Genomic DNA, 22,952 nt, shown 5'->3' with positions numbered 1-22,952 from the left:
GTATCGATACTTACTGAACCAGATATATAATAGATGTATACTACGTGCCTGCACCCCTACTGCTGCCTGTTCCACGCGCAGCAGTCTTGAAACCGGACGAGCGAGCCGCCGAAGATGTCCAGCGCGGAGCCGTAGGTGAGATCGACGCGGCCACCGCTGAGGCGTTTCACGAGGCCCAAGTCCGCAACGCTGTTGGCGCCGCCGGCGTACACGACCCGGACATCCCCGCGGAGCTGGGCAGCCCATAGCCCGAGCTGCGCGACGAGTTCCTCGTCGATGCCTCTGCAGAGGCCCTCGACATCCGCCGCGTGAATCAAAAACTCGCTGCAATACTCGCTCAGCAGCGCGAGCGTCTCCTCGTTCAGCGCTAGCGTCGTCGGGGTTTGCCACTTGTTCATCATCACCGTCCAGCTGGCACCGTCTGACGCCCGGCGGCAGCTCAGATCCACCACTAGCCGGGCGCGCCCACAGAGCCCCGATATTTCCCGCAGCCGCTGCAATTGGAAGCTGCCGTCGCTATCAAAGAGCGCAGATGTCACAATTACCTTGGAAGCCCACTGCAGCCAGTACTGGCAGTTGTCCTTGGTCACCCCTCCGCCCAGCTGCAGAAAGCCGGGTGCCGCCTGAAGCGCCATGAGCGCTGCTTCATCGTTGGATTGGCCGAGGCGAATGACGTGCGAGCCCTGCACGTCGTTGCTGGCGTAAAGATGGGCATAGTGCGAGGGCGACTTGTCCGAAACGAAGTTGGTGACTGGCGCTTCGCCATCTGGCTTCGAGCTGAGCGTCCCACCGACGATCTGTTTCACTTTCCCGTCATGCAGGTCAATACAGCCTACGAACCGCGTCATAGCCCACAGCAGGCAATGCTGAAGGTGCGCTATCCGACAACGATTTCCCTCGAAGTAGATGAATCATCGTCGATACTCTCGAGGCTCTCTAGCGTTTCTTTTTCAAAACATGAAAAACCCTCATCGCTAGGCCATCGCTGCTTCCATACTTCGTCGGGCCAAGAAGCCGCCAGGATGAGCGACAATGAAGAATATATGCAGCAGCTCGAGGCCCAGCGGAGGGCCTTCGAGGCCCAGTTTGGCTCCCTAGAGGATATGGGATATGTAGACAAGACCCGTGCTGCACAAAGCAACGACACAAGCACCAGCGCCTCCGAGAGCGACAGTGACCCGGAGAGCGAGGGCGACGCGCGCTCCGGACAGTCTGAATCCGACGAGCAGTCCGAAATGGACGGCGCCTCAGCCAGCTCCGACGACGAGGCGGCCCATACGCCGCGCGTGATCTCGTTCCGCGCGCCGTCAGATGCCTACAGCGGGCCTTCTCCACGAGAACTGCGCCGCATCCGCAGCGGCAAGGCGCCGGGCCTAGAGACCGAGCCCGCGCCGAAATCTGCCGCGGCCGACCGCGACGAGAAGCAGCTGCTGGAACAGGACATCGAGCTCCAGCGTTTTCTGCAGGAGTCACACATCTTCGCCGCGCTCAACTCGCAGCCATCCGGCGCAGATCTCACCCTGCGCACCATCGACAACCCTGCATACGCCGGCGGTGAGGTCATCGGCAAGGCCCGTGCCCGCACACTCGAGATGCGCCTCAATGCCCTGTCCGCTACCAATGGCGCGGCACGAACCCTCGAAACCGTGCCTATGAACATACGCAAAGGCATGGTTTCCAAGCACCGCAGTCGCATCCGGGAGCACGAGCAGCTGGCCCGGGACTCCGGCACCGTCCTCGCCAAGGTCCGTCGCGGAGAGTTCCGGAAGATAGACGCAACCTACAAAAAAGACATCGAGCGTCGCATTGGCACGACCATCAAGGCTGCAGACCGTGCCCGCAAGAAACACCGCGATCGCGCGCCGCGAATCCATGCTGTCGGCAAGAGCACCCGAAATGGCCTGGTCATAAGTCCAAAGGAGATCGCCGCTGTTGCGGCTTCTGAGCCTAAGCGCCGGAAACGCTAACTTATACACATGGCGCGCACGTGGCCGCCGAGAATGGCGTGCAAGCCGTACGGCTGCCCGACGGGCAGGTACGGATGTTTGAAGGCATCGCTTGATGCGGCGCAGCTACGCGCGCACTCCCGAGCTGCGTGAGACCAGAGATCTGGTACGTTCTGTTATCAAGCGAACTAAGAGTTTTGCGCTACCAGTCATGACTAGAGGTTACGTCTTTCGCAATCCCACAGCTTTCTTATAAATCCAACTAATTATATAGTACATAGAAAAAGAAAGACCATCGCAAACTCAGAAAGAGGACAAAGGCGATTACAGGAGTAACAGACTGGAGGCCGTTCAGTTGCAGCGAGACCCAGGGCAAGACCAGTTTACCAGCCTAGCGATATTTGCCAGGGAAAGCATAGGCTATTAGTGCGTATATTGCGATGAGAACAACGGGATGGAATGACACGGCAGGAGGCGAGGGACGGACCATCCTAGAACAGGTCGGAGAGTATCTGAGCGAGCAGGGGCGCCGGCCAGGGGGCTCTACGGCGGGCGAGTGGGACGAGGCGGAGCAGACCGAGCATGAGCGCGAGCGGCGAGATAAGGGCGATCAGATGGCGGGTCCCGGGAGCCACTTCCTGGATTTCTCGCTGCTGGACGAGGGAAACGAGGTGGGCGACAAGGAGCGGCTGCGGCAGAGGGCCGCGGTGTTTTCTCCTGTGATGTCGCCGATGCTGCACATATATGGCTCCGTGTCGAACACGCCGCTGCTGACGGCTGACAAGGCGCACGCGAGCCAGAACACACCGCACCTCCAGGGCGCGGGGGCCGGGAGCGCGCTCCAGGGCCAGGGCATGTCTCCGCTGTCGTCGCCCGCGCTCGGGGCAGGGGCAGCCACTGCGCCGGCGGCATTCAGCCTGCCGGAGGCGGCGGCGGGCATCGTGTCGCGCAAGTGCGCGGCGGGCAGCGCGCGCCCCGCGAAGAAGACCCCCCACTCCACGCCGTACCTGGGAGCGACCCCCGGCAAGGTGGTCAAGCAGTCTCCACTGGTCGACGCGAAGAAGAGCAATGGGTCGACCGTCTCATCGGGCTCCTCATCCAAGTACAAAAACCACACCTGGGACGACATGTTTTGCCTGCCGACCAGCTCAATGGGCATTGGCGGCCACAGCTCGCTCGGCAGCACCCCGGACGACAGCCTGCGCGCGCCCCTCGACGGCTCCGACGACCTGCACGACGCGCGCAAGCCTGCACCGGGCCTTCCGCGCTTCATACTGCCCTCCAACAACCCTCAGCGACAGCTGCCCCCTCCGCCCTCCGACTCTGTTATCCATGCGTCGCAATCCCCAGTCATAAAGCCCAATTACGCAGGCAAGCCCCCCGGATTCGTGTCCGCGCGCAGCGTCCGTACCCTGTCAGGGGGCGACGCGAACACCGGCGACGAGTTCATCAAGAAAGAAGTACACAAGGTCGCCGAGCAGGGCCGCCGCAATAGGCTGAACAATGCTCTGGCCGAGCTCAACGATCTCCTGCCGCCAGAGCTCAAAGAGTCAGCCCAGGTACCGTCCAAGGCTACCACAGTGGAGCTGGCTTGTAAATACATAAGACAGTTGACTGGTCAACAAAACTAATCTGCGCATGCTACGGAAGGTCTAATGAGAAGCCATTTCACCGAATGTAATAAACGACTCTTCGTAGTACCGGCTGGGCGCTTGCCATATAAATGCCAAGATAGTTACCCGACCAAAGCAATTGGCCAATCACATCGCGTGCTTTCATCTACGTACAAAGTGAGCGGAATTACCGGCGTGGGCGGCCGCTGAGGCTGTAGGAGGACAAGCTCGCCCACCACTGGATCTTCAATACTTGACATAGGCCTGCACCTGTACCTAGGAACGCAAAGTCCAATAGCCAGACCGCCAGACGCCACGTAGGATGATCTCATCTATCACTGAATACTTGGAGGAGTTGAAGGAAGCCTTTGTTCCTACTGTCGCGAAAGCCGAGGACGACGTGGAAGACGTCGAAGAGGAAGAAGAAGAGGAGGACGAGGATGAGGACGAGGACGAGGACGAGGACGAGGAAGAGGAGGCCGGCGACCAGCTGGACGAGCTAAGAGAGGAGTGCAGAAACGCGGCCGACGCCAAGCCGCTGGTCCACCACTACATGGAGTGTGTGGAACGCGTGCAGCACGCGCAGCAGCAGCCTGGCTACGCCGACCTAGACTACCAGGAGGACTGTGTCGAGGAGTTCTTCCACTTGCAACACCATCTTGACAGCTGCGCTGCTCCAAAGCTCTTCGACAAGTTGAAGTAAGCTACCCGCCCCCGTTTGCATGTTGGACACAACTACTTATGTTTCAGTTCCTCCCACCTGCCATTATATTCCATGTATCTCAGTATATGGTCAGACGCCAGATACGTTACCACCAGCCTATTTATAGTCCAAGAAGCTGCCATCCCGCTTGACAGCAATGCGCATGGCGCTTTATTTAAATCCTGTAAGAACAATCGCGCCCATTCCCCGTGGGCGATATGGGACGACCTAGCTCTGGCCGCAGCCCATGAGTCGGTATGCATGTCTCCTGAGGCCTCAGCGAACGATGAACTGTGGCTCTCCGAGCCGCGGGACACCCGGGACTGCGACACCCATACACCATACTACAAACCCATACACCAAGACGCGTTTGTCATCGGCACCCGTCTCGCCCGAGGGCACGCAACCGCTCGCAGCAGCTCTTGTATATGTTTCAGGACTTACAAGTAGTAGAAGTACCAATTAGAGAAGAGCGCGTACAAATCAAGCAGTAAGTAGGGCATAAGGACCACATCCCATGGAAGCACAACGGACCAGACTCGAAGCGAAATGAGGGACCCCGAACGTTAGAGATCAGCGAACCGCGGGCATCGGAGGGCCGCCCGCGCGCGGAAAGCCCCAATGCGCCGCTCCAGATCAATGGCGATGCACGCGCCGCGCGGCCGGCGTGCCACGACCGCGGCCAGCTCGCACGACGTCCCGGGCCCTGTTCTTCCATAGGTGGGACGACAAGCGCACAGACTAACCGATGAACACAGAAAATGGCCAAGTCTAAGAACCACACCGCTCACAACCAGACCAAGAAGGCTCACAGAAACGGTATCAAGAAGCCAAGAACCAACAAGTACCCATCTTTGAAGGGTGTGGACGCCAAGTTCAAGAGAAACCACAAGTACGCTCTACACGGTACTGCTAAGGCCTTGGCTGCCAAGCGTGCTGCGAAGAACTAAATGGATTAGTACAACTGAACGCCACGCGTTCCATGACGCTGCGTTTTAGAAGGTCTGTAATCTTTATTTAGTAATATATCATTGCAAGTGTACATCTGCAGGTGTGCCTGTCCGGCGGGACGATCTCTTTGTAGACGCTTTGGGCAATTTTTTAGTCAGTGTCAGCGCACAGATGTCATTTTTGTGGAACCAAGACTCACGTCGCTAGCTCCGCTGACCATGAACTGCAAGTTTGTGTGGATCAGGTTGTAATGCTCTGGTATAAATATTTGGCCTTTGTCTGGCCCATGCACACTACGTGAAGGTGTTTACTGCACGGATTGGCAGAAACTACATTCACAAGTGTGAACTGCTATATACTTTTGCTAGCGACAGAGTGAGAACTACGATTAATGTCTGATCAACCAGCACAGTCAGATTTGCCCGACCAGGGCGCACTTCCTCCACAAGAGGCGGCCCAACCACAAGCTGTAAGAGAGGATCCCCAACCGCAACAATGCGCCCAGCAGGTTCTATTCGAGCAACAGGGCGCGCAACATAGGGTGTATATCTCTAATTTGAGCCAAGACGCAACCGAGGAGGCGTTGACCGAGTTCCTCAAGGACTTCCATCCTGTATCCGTCTTGATTCCCAGCCAGAGTGTGCGCGGTTTCCAGAAGACATCTGTCAGGCCCTTGGGGATTGCCTACGTGGAATTCAAGGACGCAGACACAGCCGCCAAGGTGATTCTTGAGCTTAACGGAGTCACATTCATGGACAGAGAGCTAAGGCTCAGGTACCACATCCCCTTTAAGAGTGAAAAAGAGAAATTGGCCAGAGGGCCCAACAAGTTCCGCCAGATCCAGCGGCGGCTATCGGAGTTACGCAGAAGGAACTCGGATGCCGGCGCTACCGTCACTACGGACAATGGGCCACAGGTGGACGCTGCCGCGGTTCCCAGAGAGATGTCCAAGGTGACCATCTATGTTGGCCGGTTGCCTGGCAGGACAACGGACAAGGATTTGAGAACGTACTTCCACGAGTACTTGCCTCAAGAAATCATTGTCTTCAAACACCGGCAGTTCAGAGGCTGGCGTATCCGTCGGCACGTCACTGCGGCTGTCATCACCTTCCCGGACCACGAGCGGCAGGAATCGGCGCTAGAAAGCCTTTCGAATTTGCCATTCAACGGCAGGACAGTCCGCATGGCGCCTGCCTTTGAAGACAAGTTGGCGGAGATCCGCGCAGAAGTTCAACGCATGGCGGTTGAGCAGCAGCTACCCCAGCCAGCCTCGAACTTGGGCATATACATCGGTAACAACCTAATTGCCATGCAGCCTCTGCAGACCCGGAAGGCCGACCAACAGTCACTTCAGTCCCAGCACTCTCCTCAAAATGCTGCTGAAGACCAAACCATAACCGCCCCCCCTCCATCTCAGCAGCAGTTGCCACAACTGCAGCCGATTGCACCACCACTGTCCCTACAGCCGCTTAACCCGGTGGAGAACACCCAGCCTGTGCAGGGCCTAGACCTCAGCATTCCACGTGAGCACGAGGAAGTTGTGAGGGGCCAGCCGCTTCTGCGTCTACAGAAGCTACAGATGATCCAGCGCCTACAGCGGCTCCATCGGCAGAAGCAGAGACAACAGATACAGCAGGAACCTGCTGCACAGCCGGCCGCACAGCCGGCCGCACAGCCAGCTACCGAGGCTGCTGTTGCGCCGCAACTTGTTCCCGAACAAGAGGCACATCAGGCAGCCGCGCAGGCTGAGCCCCAACAGGTGCTAGAGAGACCCATTGCTGCTGGTGCATAAAGAATTCTACTAGAAAACTGGAATAAAAAAGATCCGCAGATTCATTCAACGTACCGTTCTACTTCTCTTGCCGCCATAAATGTGGTATAACAAGCATCTTGTATCTCTGTGGTCATTGCTAAATGGGCACCATAACTCCATAGCCGCGCGCTTTGCAAAGTTTGGCACGTGACATGATTATATGACTGCTAACCCATACATATAGTTAAATACAACCCATACACCAGATAAATAATAATATTTCTTGAGTGCGCAGTACCAGTCCGTCGAAGTATGGCCGCAGAGCTATAGGCGCTCCCGGGCGGGGCGCTCTCCGTCCGCGTCTGTCTGAGCATGTGCCCGGGTGGGCCGGCTGGGTGGGCGGGGGTCCCGCGGCTGTAGGCGGCCTGCCAACGTTTCCGCCGGGCCCTCCGCCGCAAGTCCCGCCTGGGGCCCGCCTACAGAGACTCTTGCGCATCCGCGTGGGTTCTCCGTAGGCGGTTGCCTCACGGCACTAGGCAGGTTTTTCATATCTTTTCATCAAGGACCGTGAAGCTGGGCAGTATTTTGTGTAGTACTCTCATCGGATAGGAGACCAAACGTTAAACAATGGGTATGTTAGCGATTAGCACGCACTGTATCGATGTAACTACGGCGCGAGGGCGCCAGCGTGGGCCAGGCAGATAGCGTTGTGGGAGACCTTGAAGTGGCGATGTGGTAGCGGGCTGCGACACTCCTGCGTAAGCGTGGGCAACATCAGATACACGGTCGGCTGGATCAGCTACTAACAGGATGTTACACAGGTAGAGTTATTAGAAACCAAAGAAAGGGTGCTGGTTCTATCTTCACCTCTCACACCAGATTGAGACAGGGTGCTGCCAAGTTGAGAACTTTGGACTACGCCGAGAGACACGGTTACATTCGTGGTGTTGTCAAGCAGATTGTCCACGACGCCGGCAGAGGTGCTCCTCTAGCCAAGGTTGTCTTCCGTGACCCATACAAGTACAAGTTGCGTGAGGAGACCTTCATTGCCAACGAGGGTGTGCACACCGGTCAGTTCATCTACGCCGGTAAGAACGCTTCTTTGAACGTCGGTAACATCTTGCCACTAGGCTCCGTTCCAGAGGGTACGATCGTCTCTAACGTCGAGGAGAGACCAGGTGACAGAGGTGCTCTAGCCAGAACCTCCGGTAACTACGTCATTGTCATTGGCCACAACCCAGACGAGAACAAGACCAGAATCAGATTGCCTTCTGGTGCCAAGAAGATCGTCTCCTCTGACGCCAGAGGTGTCATCGGTGTCATCGCTGGTGGTGGTAGAGTTGACAAGCCATTGTTGAAGGCTGGCCGTGCTTTCCACAAGTACAAGGTTAAGAGAAACTCTTGGCCAAAGACCCGTGGTGTTGCCATGAACCCCGTGGACCACCCTCACGGTGGTGGTAACCACCAGCACATTGGTAAGGCCTCTACCATCTCCAGAGGTGCTGTTTCTGGTCAAAAGGCTGGTTTGATTGCTGCTAGAAGAACCGGTTTGTTGCGTGGTTCTCAAAAGACTCAAGATTAGATTATGTAAAATGCTCATCCTGTCATTTTGTATCTAAGGTTCTATCAAATTATATCTTTTAATCGAAAAAATACGTTATCATAGCAGTTTGAGTCGGTCATTGCAACAGCCTAGATTATAGCTTTGTATTATTTCTGCCCTGTATTTCGATATAACAGTACTTCGCCTGCCAAGGCCCACGCCAACGGCTCGGCACCTCGTGCTTCCGCCGCGTTCGCGCCGTGCCAAGAAGAGGCCGGTGCCCCACGACATATTGCTACGCACGCTCGGCGGAACGCCGCCGCTGCCAGGACCTGCATGCATCGGCGCCAATCGCGCGCTCTGGGCGGCAAACGCAATCCACCTCCGACACCGAGCAACCGCTCCGTCCGTTTGCGAGCTTTGGCCTCTGCCGCAGCTCGCCTCGGTTCCGCGCTCCACGTGTGCCGTGGCCTTTCGTGATTATGTAACACAATTCCACACTACAGAATCCTTACAGATGCCTTCGCAAACGTGTCCTGAGGAGTTGGTGGCGCATACACACACAAAGTTGGTCCAGAGGGCTGCGGTCTGCACTACTACACGCTCGCAATTGTAGTTGTTTGATACTGTGCTTTCCGCAGCTTTTTCTGCCTCAAGATGCCCTAAAAAGCGCAGGGCTCGCTACAAGCACCGCAAGCAACCGCACAGCGAGGCGATGAATTAGCCAACAGTGACTAGTCTCGCTCAGCTGGACAGTGCTCGCGCTACAGACGCCTAGCGCGAGTTGTAAGATAAATCAAATATCATCATGTACGTAACTAGTGGCACCAAGGGAACCCTAGTTCAAAATTTTCCCTTCCTTCATGTTCTTTTGCTCCCTAGATCTCTTGAGCAAGAGAAATTCGTTGGCCAACGATTATCCAAAACACCTGCAAGTGATATCGGGACTCGATCTTTAGATATCTGTAACTTACTAAATCATTCGGTGAGCACGGGCTATTACAAGGTGCCGTCCTTTGTATCAGAACAGCTACTCGATTTTAATTGGTGTATTTGTTTACTTGGATAGTTGGTTCAGAGGTGATCTGAGCACGATGGAAGCAATCTTGGACTTTTCGAAGGATTTGGACATCCAATTGTTGGACCAGATTGTAGATACCTTTTACAAGGGGTCTGGCACACAGCAGAGGCAAGCACAGGATGTTTTGACAAAGTTCCAGGACCACCCGGAGTCGTGGCAGCGGGCAGACAAGATCCTGCAGTTTTCTGCGAACCCACAGACGAAGTTCATTGGGCTGTCGATTCTGGATCGGCTGATCACCACGAAGTGGAAGATGCTACCCCAGGACCACCGGGTCGGGATCCGGAACTTCATTGTCGGGATGATCATAAGTTTATGCCAGGACGACGCAGTATTCCAGTCTCAGAAAAACCTGATCAATAAGTCCGATCTCACACTGGTGCAAATACTAAAACAGGAGTGGCCGCAGAACTGGCCTGACTTCATCCCGGAGCTGGTGAGCAGCTCCCAAAGTTCGATAAATGTGTGCGAAAACAACATGGTTATCCTGAAATTACTATCGGAGGAAGTGTTTGACTTCTCGACGGAACAAATGACGCAAGCGAAGGCCTTGCACCTTAAGAACTCGATGTCCCAGGAGTTTGAGCAAATTTTCAAGCTTTGCTACCAGGTGCTGGATTCTGGCTCGTCGACTTCGCTGGTGGTCGCTGCTTTGCAATCCCTACTGCGGTATTTGCATTGGATTCCGTATAGATACATCTACGATACCAACTTGCTAACTCTCTTGAGTACCAAGTTTCTAGTCTCCCCCGATACCAGGGCGGTTACTCTCAAATGTTTGACCGAGGTGTCTCAACTAGCCATTCCAGAAAATGACAACAACATAAAGCAGCAGACAGTTATGTTTTTCCAAAATGCCCTACAGCAAATAGCCATCAATGTTGTTCCTGTGACGGCAGATTTGAAAAGCACCTACGCGACCGCGAACGGTAAGGATCAATCGTTCCTGCAGGACTTTGCAATGTTTTTAACAACCTACTTGGCTCGCCATCGCCCAATATTGGAATCTGATGAGTCCCTGAGAGAGTTGTTGCTGACTGCCCATCAATACCTGATCCAGTTATCTAAGATTGAGGAGAGAGAACTGTTTAAAACGACCCTTGATTACTGGAACAATCTTATGTCAAGTTTGTACCAAGAGATACAGACTGTCCCATTCAACGAAATGAATCCGTTGTTGCAGCTCTCCTTAGATGTAAATCCATCATCTGGTGGCGCTCCAAACCCGCAATTCCTAAAGAAATATCCACTGAAAAAGCACATGTATGATAATATTTGCTCTCAGTTACGGTGGGTCATTATTGAGTCCATGGTAAGACCTGAGGAAGTCTTAATTGTGGAGAACGATGAGGGCGAGATTGTAAGAGAGTTTGTCAAGGAGTCTGATACCATTCAATTATACAAGTCTGAGAGGGAAGTCTTAGTTTATTTGACTCACTTGGACGTTGTTGATACCGAGGAAATTATGCTGGATAAGCTAGGGAGACAAATTGACGGTTCAGAATGGTCCTGGCACAATATTAATACACTATGTTGGGCGATTGGTTCGATTAGTGGTACCATGGATGAGGAAACAGAAAAACGTTTTGTTGTGACTGTTATCAAGGATTTGTTGGCTCTAACGGAGCAAAAACGCGGGAAGGACAACAAGGCCGTTGTTGCATCGAACATTATGTATGTTGTTGGTCAGTATCCCCGGTTTCTAAAGGCCCACTGGAAGTTTTTGAAAACCGTTGTTCTAAAGCTATTTGAGTTTATGCATGAAACCCATGAGGGTGTTCAAGATATGGCCTGCGACACCTTTATAAAGATCGTCCAGAAGTGTAAGCGTCATTTTGTCATACAGCAGCCAACTGAGAAGGAGCCATTTATACAGGCAATCATCAGAGATATCCAGAAGACCACGGAAGATCTGCAGCCACAACAAGTCCATACTTTTTACAGAGCGTGTGGTCTCATTATTTCTGATGAAAAGAATACCGCAGAGAAGGAAAAATTGTTGCGTGAGTTAATGCAGCTACCCAACATGGCCTGGGACACAATTGTTGCTCAGTCTGCTGCGAACCCAGACCTTCTTCTCGACCCAGAAACCGTCAAAATTATTGCAAATATTATCAAGACCAATGTTAGCGTGTGTTCTTCTACTGAGGCCGATTTTTACTCTCAATTGGGACACATATACTACAATATGCTACAATTATACAGGGCAGTTTCTTCAATGATATCTGCTCAGGTTGCAAAGGAGGGCCTAATCGCTACCAAGACACCAAAAGTTCGCGGCTTGAGGACGATTAAAAAAGAGGTATTGAAATTGGTTGAAATTTACATTGCCCACGCGAAGAACCTAGACGAAGTGGTCAAGTCGTTGATTCAGCCTTTGCTAAATGCAGTGCTAGAGGATTACATGAACAATGTGCCTGATGCACGCGATGCTGAGGTTCTAAACTGTATGACTACGGTCGTCAATAAGGTTGGCCATATGATCCCAGAAGGTGTGATATTAATCCTTCAGAGTGTTTTCGAATGCACTTTGGACATGATTAATAAGGATTTTACAGAATATCCAGAACATCGTGTTGAGTTCTATAAACTACTGAAAGAGATCAATGCTAAATCTTTTAATGCATTGCTACAATTACCTCCTGCTGCATTTAAGCTATTCGTAGACGCTATTTGTTGGGCCTTTAAGCACAACAATCGAGATGTCGAGGTCAACGGTTTGCAGATTGCATTGGACTTGATCGACAATGTGGACAAAGCTAGCCCTTCTCCATTCTCGAATGCATTCTACGAGAATTTTTACTTCACATTTACAAGCGAGGCCTTTTACGTTTTGACTGACTCAGACCATAAATCGGGATTCTCGAAGCAATCGTTATTGTTGATGCGCTTAATTTCACTGGTTCAAGATAACAGGATCCCAGTGCTGCTATATAAGTCCGGAGAGGCACCAGCGGGCACAACAAATCAAGTATACCTTGCGAACTACATGGTTAATATGCTGGGGAATGCCTTCCCGCATTTAACGCAGGAGCAAGTAACCAGCTTCATCAATGCCTTGATAAAACAGTACCAGGACCCAAAGAAGTTTTCAGGCACGTTGAGAGACTTCCTTGTCCAAATTAAGGAATATGGCGGTGATCCTACGGACTACTTGTTTGCCGAGGACAAAGAGTTGGCTTTGGCAGAACAGAACAAGTTGGAACAAGAAAGAGCATCCAAGATCGGCGGGTTGTTGAAGCCATCTGAGTTGGATGATTAGGCGCTCTTCAGATAAAAACTACAGGTAGTCCTTGTGTATAATAGTCGTGACGTATGCGTTCATCTGTGGAGTTGCACGCACTTCATGCACCGAAGTACATAAGCTATAATAATATTTCGGAGAATTAATGTCGTAAAACGGAAGAGCAGAGGGTCCCATTTTGTCAATCGCTATATACAAAGTTCTACATAAGTCTAATATTAACAGGAGAGGCTCATATATCAGCTGTTGGTGGCTTCTTGATGGCATCTTGCACCTTCACGAAAGCACCCTTTGGTCCAGCAACAGATCCCTTCACTATGATCACGCCCTTGGAGTCCTGCACCTCCAAAACCTGCACGTTCTGAATTGTAACCCGCTGCACACCCATATGCCCCGGCATTTTCTTGCCTGGCAGAATTCTACCAGGTGTCTGGTTCTGACCGTAGGACCCACCTTTCCTGTGGGACAAAGAATTACCGTGCGAAGCCTTCTGACCTTTAAAGTTGTAACGCTTCATGACACCTTGGAACCCTTTACCCTTACTCACGGACCTCAGGTCCACGTACTGTCCCGGACTGAAAAAGGACGGTTTCAGCAAAGTCCCGACAGGCAGTAGTCCCTCCTCGTTTTTGACACGGAACTCTGTCACCTTCTCTTTCGGATTCACCTCCTTCGATGCAAAGTGCCCCAGCAACTGCCTCGTTACCTTGCTAGGATGCTTGTTACCGTAACCCACCTGGCATGCCCAGTACCCGTTTGCGGCCACGGTCTTTTGCAACACAACCTCCACATTGTTCATCTCCAACACCGTCGCTGCCATCCGCGCGCCCGTCGCCACATCAAAGTAGGGCATCATTCCTACCTTGCGCGTCAGAACACCACATCTTAGCGGCAACCACCGCCTCTCCAACGCCTTCTCAGGACTATGATTTACGGCGGGAGCGACCTTGTGCACAGTCTGGGCCACGCTTGGCGCCACTAAAGCAGCTCTGCTTGAAGCAAAGCGTAGCTGCACCCTAATTAGCGTTTCAAGCATTTCAGATCGCTTAAAAGTCTGGTATAAGCGCTCAATGTTTGCAGATGCTCCTCCCGTCGATGCTTTACAACGAGCGATATCATGCAACGATTCAACGTTCCAAATCAAAATTTTTTGCAGATCGTTAAATACGGTTATATATCTGCAATCAAGTGACCGTATTGAAAGCAGCTTTGAGGACCGCCAAGGCGGAGGGAATTGGTCCTTATTTACAGGTGTATGCATCGCCAGCTTCAGGATCATTTGATCTTCTTGTCCTTTAGCTTGATGGTCTCGTTGTTCATATAGATACCCTTACCCTTGTAGGGTTCTGGGGGATGGAACATGCGCAGACTAGCTGCAAACAGGTTGACCTGCTGCTTGACACAGCCTTCAATTATCAGCAACGTGGGCGCGGGTGACTTGACGGTCACACCCGGCGGCACAGGCAGGCCCTGGCGGATAGAGGCACCGACCTTGACGCTGACGAACTTGCCGTCATCCTCGAGCGCTGCCCGGTAACCGGTACCCACAAACTTCAGAAAGGCCATGTGCCCCTCGTTGACGCCCTGAACGTGGCTCCCGAGAGTAGAGCGCACGGTGCCCCACATGGCGCGTTGCGACTTGTTAGCTGCGTCGTGCACTGTCACCGCTACTTGGCCGCTGGCTGCGTCGTGGTCCAGCGAGACAAAGTCCGGTAGTTCCATGGACGCAGAGCCCAACGGACCCTCCACGGTTACCTTCTGCGTGAGCCGCATAACCCTCTTGCCCTTGCGGATCACGCGCGGGGTCTCGACCGCGGCGACGCTGAGTTTGTTCTCTGGAAGCAGGTACAGCGGTGCTGCGCCTATATGCGACCGTACCGCGGCTGACGCAGACAGCAGTCTTCTGAATACCAGTGACATCAATATCCTACCAGCACCGTCCCCCGCAAGATCGCTAGTGGTTCACAAATGGCCTAAGCCGATAGGAAGACTACAGTTCTGGACTGAAGAGCTCGAAAATTTTTCAGTGCAGTAGCTTCACCACACATGTTGAAGTAAGAGGAAGCGGCGTATCTGGTGATTCCCAAGCCCACCGCCATGCACTCGCATTGGGACTAGGACCCTTGTATCGTGCTCTGTAGCATTGCATGAAGTGCGCCATAGTCACGTGCTTTTATATGTGCATCAGATAGTGCTGAAAATTTTCCACTTGACCTTACCTCAGGCTCATCGCGTAGTACAAGAACTCGGTATCTTCGAGGGCGCAGAGTAGTTGGCTGGAGATGGTTCGTAAGCTTAAGCATCATGAGCAGAAGCTGCTGAAGAAGGTGGACTTCCACGAGTGGAAGCAGGACCAGGGCCACCGCGACACGCAGGTGATGCGCACCTACTACATCCAAAACCGGGAGGATTACCACAAATACAACCGTCTGTGCGGTGATGTACGCCGGCTGGCGCATAAGCTTTCGTTGCTGGCGGCGACAGATCCGTTTCGCATTAAGCATGAGCAGCTCCTGCTGGAGAAACTGTACCACATGGGCATCCTGGCGACAAAGTCCAAGATCAGCAGTCTCGAGAACAAGGTGACGGTGTCTGCGATCTGCCGCCGACGGCTGCCAGTCATAATGCATCGGCTGAAGATGGCGGAGACGCTTCAAGATGCAGTCAAGTTTATTGAGCAGGGGCATGTGCGGGTCGGGCCCAATCTGATCACGGACCCAGCCTACCTTGTGACCAGGAACATGGAGGACTATGTCACCTGGACCGACTCATCCAAGATCAAGAAGACGGTGCTCCGCTACCGTAACCAGCTGGATGACTTCAACGACGCGTAAGATGGTTCACATAGTTAAATAGACGTGGAATTCTTTGGGATGGGATAATATATTGTATAAAAAGGTCCAACAATGTGTTGACTATAAGAGTATAATACAGATGCTTATATGCCAAGGTGGCTAGCATTAGGAAACCGTTGATTCTGTGGGTTATGGCCGATTATGCGGCTGGTTTTAGATTACAGAGTAGTTGTGTGATTTTTCCAGTTCCTTACGCAGGTCGTTTTGCGAGCGCGCCGAAGGCAGAACGATGCCAACACTGGCAGGTTGCATAGTGTCCGAGAGTTCTAGTAGCCCGCTGACGCGAGAGTTCGCCTGCCAGTTCGAAGCGTTGGCCTTGCCCTGGGAGCTCAGACTATTGGATCTGTCGTTCGAGACTTGCCGGAACGATCCCGCAGGCTTGAAGACAGGCTTCTGACCTAACATCATAGGGTGGGTCATGACAACAGATTGTCTGAGATGGTGTGGTAGGATCCTAGAGGGGGGGTTGTTCTCTCCGGCAAGAAGGCCTTGGCTTTCGGTGTCTTCATGCTGGAAGGCCTCTGGGTGATCCACAGGATTAAATGGCCTGTTAAAGCTGTGCTGTTGCAAAGAAGTCATATTTGGAGAGCGTGCTTGTGTTGGTTTTTTGAAAGAGGTCAATGAAAGAGCGGTCATCGCCTCGGGCAAGTTGGATGGACTTGGTAGAACCTCCACGTTCTCCTTTTCTTGCGGATGCGCGAATTCTTGTGGCAGAGGAGGCACCACCGAAAGATTATCTTGTTCGTTCATAAAGTCTCTTTGGCGCTGTCCATCAGAGTAAATGCTAGAGACAGCACGCTTATGTTGGGCCGCTGAAGTGTGGGCATTAGGTGATGTATCCTTCGACAGTTCCTCCTTGGCGCCAACGCCCGCTTGTGTCACCGCTTGCGCATCGTGCGCGAAGCCGGCGTAAAACTCTTGTCCATCCGCTTCGGACGCGTCTGGCGCCCTTCTTGCGGTCCCATTGCGGTCTAAATAGACCTGGTATATGCTTTTTATGCGGTCAATGCTGTTTGAGTCATCCGGAGACATTTGTGTAGCGTAAGTTTCATCGTCATCTGCCATCTTAAACTTCAAGGTTTTAGATGCCTGGGGGCTGACCGCTTTTTGGCCTCCGTTCGGGAGGGCGTCGGTTTGTACCCTTAGATTCGTGGGTCGATCTGACGCCATCTTGTTTAAGCCTGGGGCTCCAGGCTTCGATGCTGTCTCCGGTGCCTCGACAGGGCCCCTTGCGCTGCCTTTCACTTTTATGTCTGTGCCTAAATTCTCAATGGACCGTCTTTCTTCGAACTCAAACGAGTCCTCGGACGGTACCTGAGCAGAGATCAGAGAAGTCTCTTGGCGAACGAGAGGAGCGGTGAGTACTGGGCTCGTTTCTCTAGTTTGTTGTACGGGAGTCCTGCTTTTCGCTACATCTGGAATGGCCGAACGCGCCGGCGGCGGAGCGGTGGGGTTATACTGGGAGTAGTTGACGGTCGGATCATTCGCCAGCTGCTTGGAGTACTGCAGAACTGACATGGCGTCCATGTGCGGCTGTGTGAGAGCTGTGTCCACGTCAAAGCGACTGGTGGAAGTCACGAATGAGCCGTTGGATTCCAGGTATGGTCGCACCGTCGGTGGCGGCGGGCTCGAGGTGAGAAGCGGGGCCTTCGGCGCCGATGCAAGTGCGTATCCCGCAGGCTCCGTCTGCAGGTTCCGCGCATACGTCCGCAGCGAGTCACGGTCATCCACTTCCGGCAGCTGGAACGGATCCACCGGCGATGACGCGTAAGAACTGCCCTGCGACGAAACGGTCCGCTGCATAGCGTACCCTGGCGGCTTCAGCGATTCGAGTCCATTTCCGCTAGCCGGCATCACTGGAGGCTTGTCCTGCATCGGGTACACGTCGGAAGTCTCGTGGAAATCTGGGAGGAACTCGCTTTCGCCGTAGAATCGCGGGTCGTCGTCTTCCAGTGCCTCTTTCTTGCCCTTCTTCCACACCTTGAACATCACAATCGCCATCCCGATAAGAATCACCACCACTGGCACCACCACCCCGATCAGCAGCGAGTTGCCACTCATAGAGTCCACAGGCTTCTCGCAGCTCGACCCGCTACAGTCTTCACTATCCGACCGCCTCTGCAGTCCATCCGTCGTTACTGCCATGTCTTGCAACACTGGGCCTGCGTGAGATATCACAGCTGTAAACGCCACGATCGTATATCGGCAAAGTCAAACCGGGCTCAAAGTTATGTCTAGGTCTACGTCTACTCATGTAAGAGGTCCAGATCCACTCTGGAATGCGGATCCCACCTGACACGCATACACACGCACCACGTGGATATCACGTGACAATTACGGCCCACCGCGAGCCGCTGCTCGCGGTGAGTGAACACCGCACCGCTATACAGAGCGGCTACCGCCGTGTTTATCTAAAGGTTCCAAAAATTGTGCCGCTACCGGCCCCATAGGCGGAGACAGTGCCCGGATGTTTCTGGTAAAAGGCAAGAAACATGTTCGATATAGATTGCGCCAATGGCGCTTTCTGACACTGATCTCCGGGGCGAGAAGCGTGGAGAGTAAGTAAGTGGTAGAGAGATGGGAAAGACGCGCGTGGCGATCGCCAAATATAAACGATAGATGATCATCTATTACGAAACGTATATGGTGACAGTTGGAGACTAGATCAACAGGGCACCCGATGCCCGCCGGCAAGGCGTGGAGGCCAGCGAGATGTCGGCAGGGCGCGCGAAGGTGCTAGTCGAGGAGGTGCTACGGAGGCTCAAGACAGGGGAGATTGCGGGAGCACGACAAGGAGGAACCGGGAAGCGGGAGCCGGCCGTGGCAGTGTACCGTTCGTTAAATCCAGCGCTGGGCAAGAGGGACATCGTGGGCGCGCTGCCGGCCGTGCAGCTGAGCGAGGAGCCTCGGGAGCACGAGGCGCTGGCGTTCCAGGTGATGAAGCTGCGGGATCCACGCTTCTTCATGTTCCGCGACGAGTATCTGCTGCGGTTTCCAACGGAGACGGGACTTGCAGCGTTCCGGCGACTGGCGCGGGACGCTTGGGTGGACGACGTGCGGCTGCAGCTGGAGACGACGGTGGCGCCACAGACACTGGAGACTGGGGCGCTGTACGCGAAGCTGGTGCAGCGGGCGTACGAGTCGGAGGCCGGCTACCGGAGCGCCCTGGCCGAGGGGCCAGGGCGCGCGGTGGCGCCGCTGCGCACGCTCAACTGGGCCAAGGTGCGCGAGGTCGAGGCGCGGTCCGCGCTTGTGTGGGATCTTCCGGAGTGGTGCGACGGCAAGCGCCTGGCGCAGGAGTTCTGGTGGTACTCTATCAAAAACGGGTTCCAACTGTATTGCGGGCAGGGGCGCAGGTTGACGTACGTCGCGTTCGCAGACCCTGCGGACGCAATGCGCTTCAAACGGAACCTGCACGGGTCGCACTGGTGCGGGAAGCAGGTCCTGGTCGAGAAGCTATAGCTGGCGCCAGCTCTCGCGCACCAGGTCGTAGAGCTGGCGCCTGCCGTCCGGCGCGCCGGAGTGCAGCGTCTCGTCGACCTTGTACTCGCGCAGCTTTTCCATGATCACGTACTTCTCCCACATGCCGCTCTTCTGCCACAGCAAGCTGAGCGCCTCGTCCCCGATCCAGCCGACCTTGCACGTGTCCTCGTCATGCGTCAGCAGGCTGCGATCCAGCTTCGTGGAGCACATGCTCCACACGCCCTGTAGATATTTAACTTTAGGAAACCAGCCTTTCAGTAAGTGCCGCTTGTCCAGGTCCTCGTTGATCTGGAAGATGTGCAGCGTGAACTTGTCGCTCACGACCGCCAGCTTGTCGCCCTTCCCGTTCCACTGCATGTCATAGATGAGTGCCCGGTCCAGCCCGCGCCGGAACTCGTGGATCAGCGAGCCGCTCGCGATGCTGAACACGCGGATCAGCGTCCCCTCCACAGAGCACGTCGCCACCATCGTCCCCTGCGGGCTCAGCTTGACCAGGTGAATCGGGTTCTTGTGCGCCTTGATGATGGAAGTCGGCAGGTGGGTCGCCGACGCGTCCGCCACGCTCGGCGTCTGGATGTTTGACAGGTCCGCGATGTGGATCTGGCCCGGGCGGATCCCCGACGGGTACGCCAGGATCCCCGCAATCACATGCTTCTGCGACAGCGCATGCTCCACGTCCTGCGGGCCGCTCGCGCGCCGCATCTTGCTGCACGTCACGAAGTCCGCAATCCCATTGTGGATGTTGCTGATCACCGGGCACACCCGCGAGGGGCTCCCACTGAACGTGTACACGTCGATGCTCTGCGCCAGCACCACCACGATGTACTGCCGCGACAGAAACAGCTCGTGCACCGGCGAGTTGAACCGAATCGACACCGAGTCCCGCTGCTGGATGTCGTCCCAGATCGCTATCTTGTTCGTTGAGAACCGCGGGCTCGCGCCCCCGCCCACCAGCCCGATGTAGTTTGTCCGGTACAGCATCCGCGTGTAGCCGATGCCCGACATCCCATTGTGCGAGAACCGCCGCTTCACGCTGCACTGGATGGGGTCCGTGTTGTATATCTCGAACCCCTTTTCCGTCGCGCAGCTGAAGCACTCCTGGTCCTGGTTGAAGTTCACGTGCAGAAACCGCGGCGGGCCGTTCTTGCGCTGCACCACAATCGGGTTCCTCGTTTTCATTATCTGATGCTCTGTGTGCTGCGTGTGTCGCGCGTGCTACTTGCCGGTGGTTTGTTGATGTGTCGGTTTCGCTGGAGACCTGCCGTTATTAATTGCAAAGCAGCAGAGCCTTCGCAGTCCGTCACGCGCAGGAACCACGCGCTCCGCGTCCCCGCCGCGCCCCATCCCTGCTCCCCACCGCCACCGCGGTAGCGGCCCCGGTGCGGCCTCTGGCCACCCGCTCACGCGTTCGCGTATCTGCACGCATGAACGTCACGACAGCGACGGGCCCATAGTCACAAAGCCGCTGCCGCCATATATGGAGGCGCCGCTGCCGCCCGTTCTAGCTGGAATCAAGCCACCAACGGTCACAGCTTATCCACAGAGAGACAGAGCATAGGCCAGAGATAGCTATCAACTTGCTAAGAGAGGCTGCCATTGCTAGACCAGACCAGGATACACAGGGAGGCGCCAATTCTATAATTACATCCTCTGTGTTGTGTTTTTTATTTGTACACTAACCTGCCACAGTGCCATACACCAGAGAGCCGCCCACAGTAGCAGCGAGTGGGATGGACAGACAGGCAGGGCCGATGGCACGGTCATACAAAAGGACGCTGAGCTCGGGGTCGGGGCGGGCAGTGACGGTGAAGCGGACGAAGCTACAGGGCGACGGCGGGGCGGGGCGCGGGGTCGGCGGCTGCGGGCCGCGGACCATGCCGGACCGCTTCATTCCCAACGAGACATCGATCAAGGCGTACCGGGCGTCGCCAAACCTCCGGCACTTCGACCTCACGATCAACGAGTTGGTGGACCCGGAGTCGCAGCGGCGGTTGCCTTCGCCGGAGTTCTTCACGTCGCAGGACTTGCAGTTGGCACAGCTTATTCTCACGCCGGACGCGTCGCCGCTGGCGGCCAAGGAGGTGAAAACGCGGCTCAACGAGGAGTTCAAGCGGCACCGGGAGTACATTGCGGACGCGCTCGGGTTCCAGTCGCCGAAGCGGGTGTACCGCTTCGACCGGCTCCCGAAGACGCTTGAGGTGTCTCCGAACCACTCGGTGGTGGACCCGCTCCTCTCGACGTTGCCGCCCCGGGACGCGGCGCAGTACATCCACAAGCAGGAGTTTCCGAACTTCGAGCAGTCGAAGCGGTTTGTGCCGTGCGATCTGCGGCCGACGCGGCGCACGCGCTCGCACATCCCCTACCGCGTGCTCGACGCGCCGGCGCTCCGCAACGACTTCTATTCGAACCTCGTGGACTGGTCGCCGGCGACCAACAACGTGGTGGTGGGCTTGAACTGCTCGGTGTACCTCTGGTCCGACACGTTGGGGCCGATCAACGTGCTACACCACGGCTACCTCCAGAAGAAGGGCGACATCGTGACGTGCGTGTCGTTTGCGCCCAAGGACGACTACTTGGTGGTAGCGACGAAGCTGGGCCGCTTGCTCGTGTTCGACCAGTCCTACAAGCCCAAGGTGATGGTGGACGGCTCGCGCCAGCCCCTCGTCGAAACGCGCATCAACAACAACAGGGGCATCTGCTGCGTGAAGTGGTTCGAGAACGCCAAGAACGAGTTCCTATTGGGCAACGATATAGGCGAGGTCCATAGATTTAGACTAGAGCACAAGAAGTTCGAGCACTTTGAGATCATCACCATGGGCGAGGCAGAGCGCCGGTTGCGCGTGGGCAAGGACCTCAATGGCCACGTTTCCGGCGTGGAGCGCGTGAAGCAGAAGTCGTACAACATCAAGGAGACGCTTGTCAAATATGTGTACGAGACGTTGGAGCTCTGTCTCGAGAACGTCTACACCTTTCAGTCGCAGACACAGCAGGTGTGCGGTATATATGCTCCGGATACCCTTTTGCTCCCCCAGAGCACCTACTAACCCCTCACAGGCTTGGACATATGCGAGGACACCGGCTTCGTCGCCGTCGGCGGCAACGACAACTCCTGCAGCCTCTGGGACATCTCACAGGCCAGCGGCCCGCCGAAGCTATTGTTCCAGCTCCCGCACTTTGCCGCCGTCAAGGCCGTCTCTTTCTGTCCGTGGTCCCGCTCCCTCCTCGCCACCGGCGGCGGCAGCAAAGACCGTACCATTCGCTTCTGGCACGCGCCCTCCGGCACCTTGTTGAAGGAAATCAAGACTCCTGGCCAGATCACCTCCCTCATCTGGTCCACCCGCCGGAAGCAGATCGTCGCCACCTTCGGCTTCAGCGACCTCGAGAGCCCCACGCTCTTCATCAGCTACTCTTACCCCAGCATGGAGCCCATAATGAAAATCACCACTCCGAGTGCCTTGCGTGTCCTCAGCGCCGTTTCCTCCCCGGACTTCTCCAGCATCTGTATTGCTACTAACGATGAGACCGTGCGCTTCTACGAGATGTGGGACTCCAACGAGTCCACCATCATCGAGGCCCAGGCCACAGGTTTGTACGGAAGCAAGATTATCGAACACGAAGAGGGCATTGAGCCTGACACTGATCCCATCAGGTAGGCCCCGACTAGGAGTCAGAATAATAATATACAGATAGATCCATATTCATAATAATAGCTATTTGTCTTCAAATCGATAGATTGAACTGTTCTTAATATCCGAGTCATCCGTGAACACCGTCATCCAT

General features: G+C 54.9%; 15 protein-coding genes and 1 non-coding gene across 16 annotated transcripts; 10 read left to right on the top strand and 6 right to left on the bottom strand.

Annotated features, from left to right (window-relative positions):
• Positions 1–56: 56 nt before the first annotated feature.
• Positions 57–848, bottom strand: HIS6 (1-(5-phosphoribosyl)-5- ((5-phosphoribosylamino)methylideneamino)imidazole-4-carboxamide isomerase HIS6; the record flags this gene model as incomplete). The annotated part of the gene is made up of 1 exon (NM_209328.1): positions 57–848. One exon carries the CDS (start codon positions 846–848, stop codon positions 57–59), a length of 792 nt encoding a protein of 263 aa, NP_983975.1.
• A 174-nt stretch (positions 849–1,022) lies between these two features.
• FAF1 (Faf1p) lies at positions 1,023–1,967 on the top strand (the record flags this gene model as incomplete). The annotated part of the gene is made up of 1 exon (NM_209327.1): positions 1,023–1,967. The coding sequence occupies one exon, from the start codon at positions 1,023–1,025 to the stop codon at positions 1,965–1,967; it is 945 nt and encodes a 314-aa protein (NP_983974.1).
• A 419-nt stretch (positions 1,968–2,386) lies between these two features.
• On the top strand, positions 2,387–3,577 carry PHO4 (phosphate-sensing transcription factor PHO4; the record flags this gene model as incomplete). The annotated part of the gene is made up of 1 exon (NM_209326.3): positions 2,387–3,577. The coding sequence occupies one exon, from the start codon at positions 2,387–2,389 to the stop codon at positions 3,575–3,577; it is 1,191 nt and encodes a 396-aa protein (NP_983973.3).
• A 304-nt stretch (positions 3,578–3,881) lies between these two features.
• On the top strand, positions 3,882–4,262 carry QCR6 (ubiquinol--cytochrome-c reductase subunit 6; the record flags this gene model as incomplete). The annotated part of the gene is made up of 1 exon (NM_209325.1): positions 3,882–4,262. One exon carries the CDS (start codon positions 3,882–3,884, stop codon positions 4,260–4,262), a length of 381 nt encoding a protein of 126 aa, NP_983972.1.
• Positions 4,263–4,507: 245 nt separating this feature from the next.
• Positions 4,508–5,212, top strand: RPL29 (60S ribosomal protein eL29; the record flags this gene model as incomplete). The annotated part of the gene is made up of 2 exons (NM_209324.2): positions 4,508–4,517; positions 5,021–5,212. One exon carries the CDS (start codon positions 5,024–5,026, stop codon positions 5,210–5,212), a length of 189 nt encoding a protein of 62 aa, NP_983971.1.
• A 392-nt stretch (positions 5,213–5,604) lies between these two features.
• RRT5 (Rrt5p) lies at positions 5,605–7,005 on the top strand (the record flags this gene model as incomplete). The annotated part of the gene is made up of 1 exon (NM_209323.1): positions 5,605–7,005. The coding sequence occupies one exon, from the start codon at positions 5,605–5,607 to the stop codon at positions 7,003–7,005; it is 1,401 nt and encodes a 466-aa protein (NP_983970.1).
• Positions 7,006–7,593: 588 nt separating this feature from the next.
• RPL2A (60S ribosomal protein uL2) lies at positions 7,594–8,548 on the top strand (the record flags this gene model as incomplete). Its single annotated transcript, NM_209322.1, has 2 exons — positions 7,594–7,597; positions 7,788–8,548. 2 exons carry the CDS (start codon positions 7,594–7,596, stop codon positions 8,546–8,548), a joined length of 765 nt encoding a protein of 254 aa, NP_983969.1.
• A 1,055-nt stretch (positions 8,549–9,603) lies between these two features.
• CRM1 (exportin CRM1) lies at positions 9,604–12,852 on the top strand (the record flags this gene model as incomplete). The annotated part of the gene is made up of 1 exon (NM_209321.2): positions 9,604–12,852. One exon carries the CDS (start codon positions 9,604–9,606, stop codon positions 12,850–12,852), a length of 3,249 nt encoding a protein of 1,082 aa, NP_983968.2.
• A 214-nt stretch (positions 12,853–13,066) lies between these two features.
• On the bottom strand, positions 13,067–13,870 carry MRPL9 (mitochondrial 54S ribosomal protein uL3m; the record flags this gene model as incomplete). The annotated part of the gene is made up of 1 exon (NM_209320.2): positions 13,067–13,870. One exon carries the CDS (start codon positions 13,868–13,870, stop codon positions 13,067–13,069), a length of 804 nt encoding a protein of 267 aa, NP_983967.2.
• Positions 13,871–14,109: 239 nt separating this feature from the next.
• On the bottom strand, positions 14,110–14,754 carry MRPL6 (mitochondrial 54S ribosomal protein uL6m; the record flags this gene model as incomplete). Its single annotated transcript, NM_209319.2, has 1 exon — positions 14,110–14,754. The coding sequence occupies one exon, from the start codon at positions 14,752–14,754 to the stop codon at positions 14,110–14,112; it is 645 nt and encodes a 214-aa protein (NP_983966.2).
• Positions 14,755–15,116: 362 nt separating this feature from the next.
• On the top strand, positions 15,117–15,668 carry IMP3 (snoRNA-binding rRNA-processing protein IMP3; the record flags this gene model as incomplete). The annotated part of the gene is made up of 1 exon (NM_209318.1): positions 15,117–15,668. The coding sequence occupies one exon, from the start codon at positions 15,117–15,119 to the stop codon at positions 15,666–15,668; it is 552 nt and encodes a 183-aa protein (NP_983965.1).
• A 174-nt stretch (positions 15,669–15,842) lies between these two features.
• AGOS_ADL132W (ADL132Wp) lies at positions 15,843–17,834 on the bottom strand (the record flags this gene model as incomplete). Its single annotated transcript, NM_209317.2, has 1 exon — positions 15,843–17,834. The coding sequence occupies one exon, from the start codon at positions 17,832–17,834 to the stop codon at positions 15,843–15,845; it is 1,992 nt and encodes a 663-aa protein (NP_983964.2).
• Positions 17,835–18,141: 307 nt separating this feature from the next.
• Positions 18,142–18,197, bottom strand: AGOS_AgSNR7. The gene has a single exon (NR_149416.1). It is a non-coding gene; the product is annotated as an AgSNR7 (small nuclear RNA).
• Positions 18,198–18,401: 204 nt separating this feature from the next.
• On the top strand, positions 18,402–19,151 carry PET54 (Pet54p; the record flags this gene model as incomplete). Its single annotated transcript, NM_209316.2, has 1 exon — positions 18,402–19,151. One exon carries the CDS (start codon positions 18,402–18,404, stop codon positions 19,149–19,151), a length of 750 nt encoding a protein of 249 aa, NP_983963.2.
• HSV2 (phosphatidylinositol-3,5-bisphosphate binding protein HSV2) lies at positions 19,146–20,351 on the bottom strand (the record flags this gene model as incomplete). The annotated part of the gene is made up of 1 exon (NM_209315.1): positions 19,146–20,351. One exon carries the CDS (start codon positions 20,349–20,351, stop codon positions 19,146–19,148), a length of 1,206 nt encoding a protein of 401 aa, NP_983962.1.
• Positions 20,352–20,902: 551 nt separating this feature from the next.
• On the top strand, positions 20,903–22,825 carry AMA1 (Ama1p; the record flags this gene model as incomplete). The annotated part of the gene is made up of 2 exons (NM_209314.2): positions 20,903–22,169; positions 22,227–22,825. 2 exons carry the CDS (start codon positions 20,903–20,905, stop codon positions 22,823–22,825), a joined length of 1,866 nt encoding a protein of 621 aa, NP_983961.2.
• Between the last annotated feature and the right edge of the window lie 127 nt (positions 22,826–22,952).

The sequence above is a fragment of the Eremothecium gossypii genome, chromosome IV (assembly GCF_000091025.4).
Source record: "Eremothecium gossypii ATCC 10895 chromosome IV, complete sequence".
In the NCBI taxonomy this organism is placed as follows: domain Eukaryota; kingdom Fungi; phylum Ascomycota; class Saccharomycetes; order Saccharomycetales; family Saccharomycetaceae; genus Eremothecium; species Eremothecium gossypii.
This window is presented reverse-complemented; position numbering and strand designations above follow the sequence as displayed.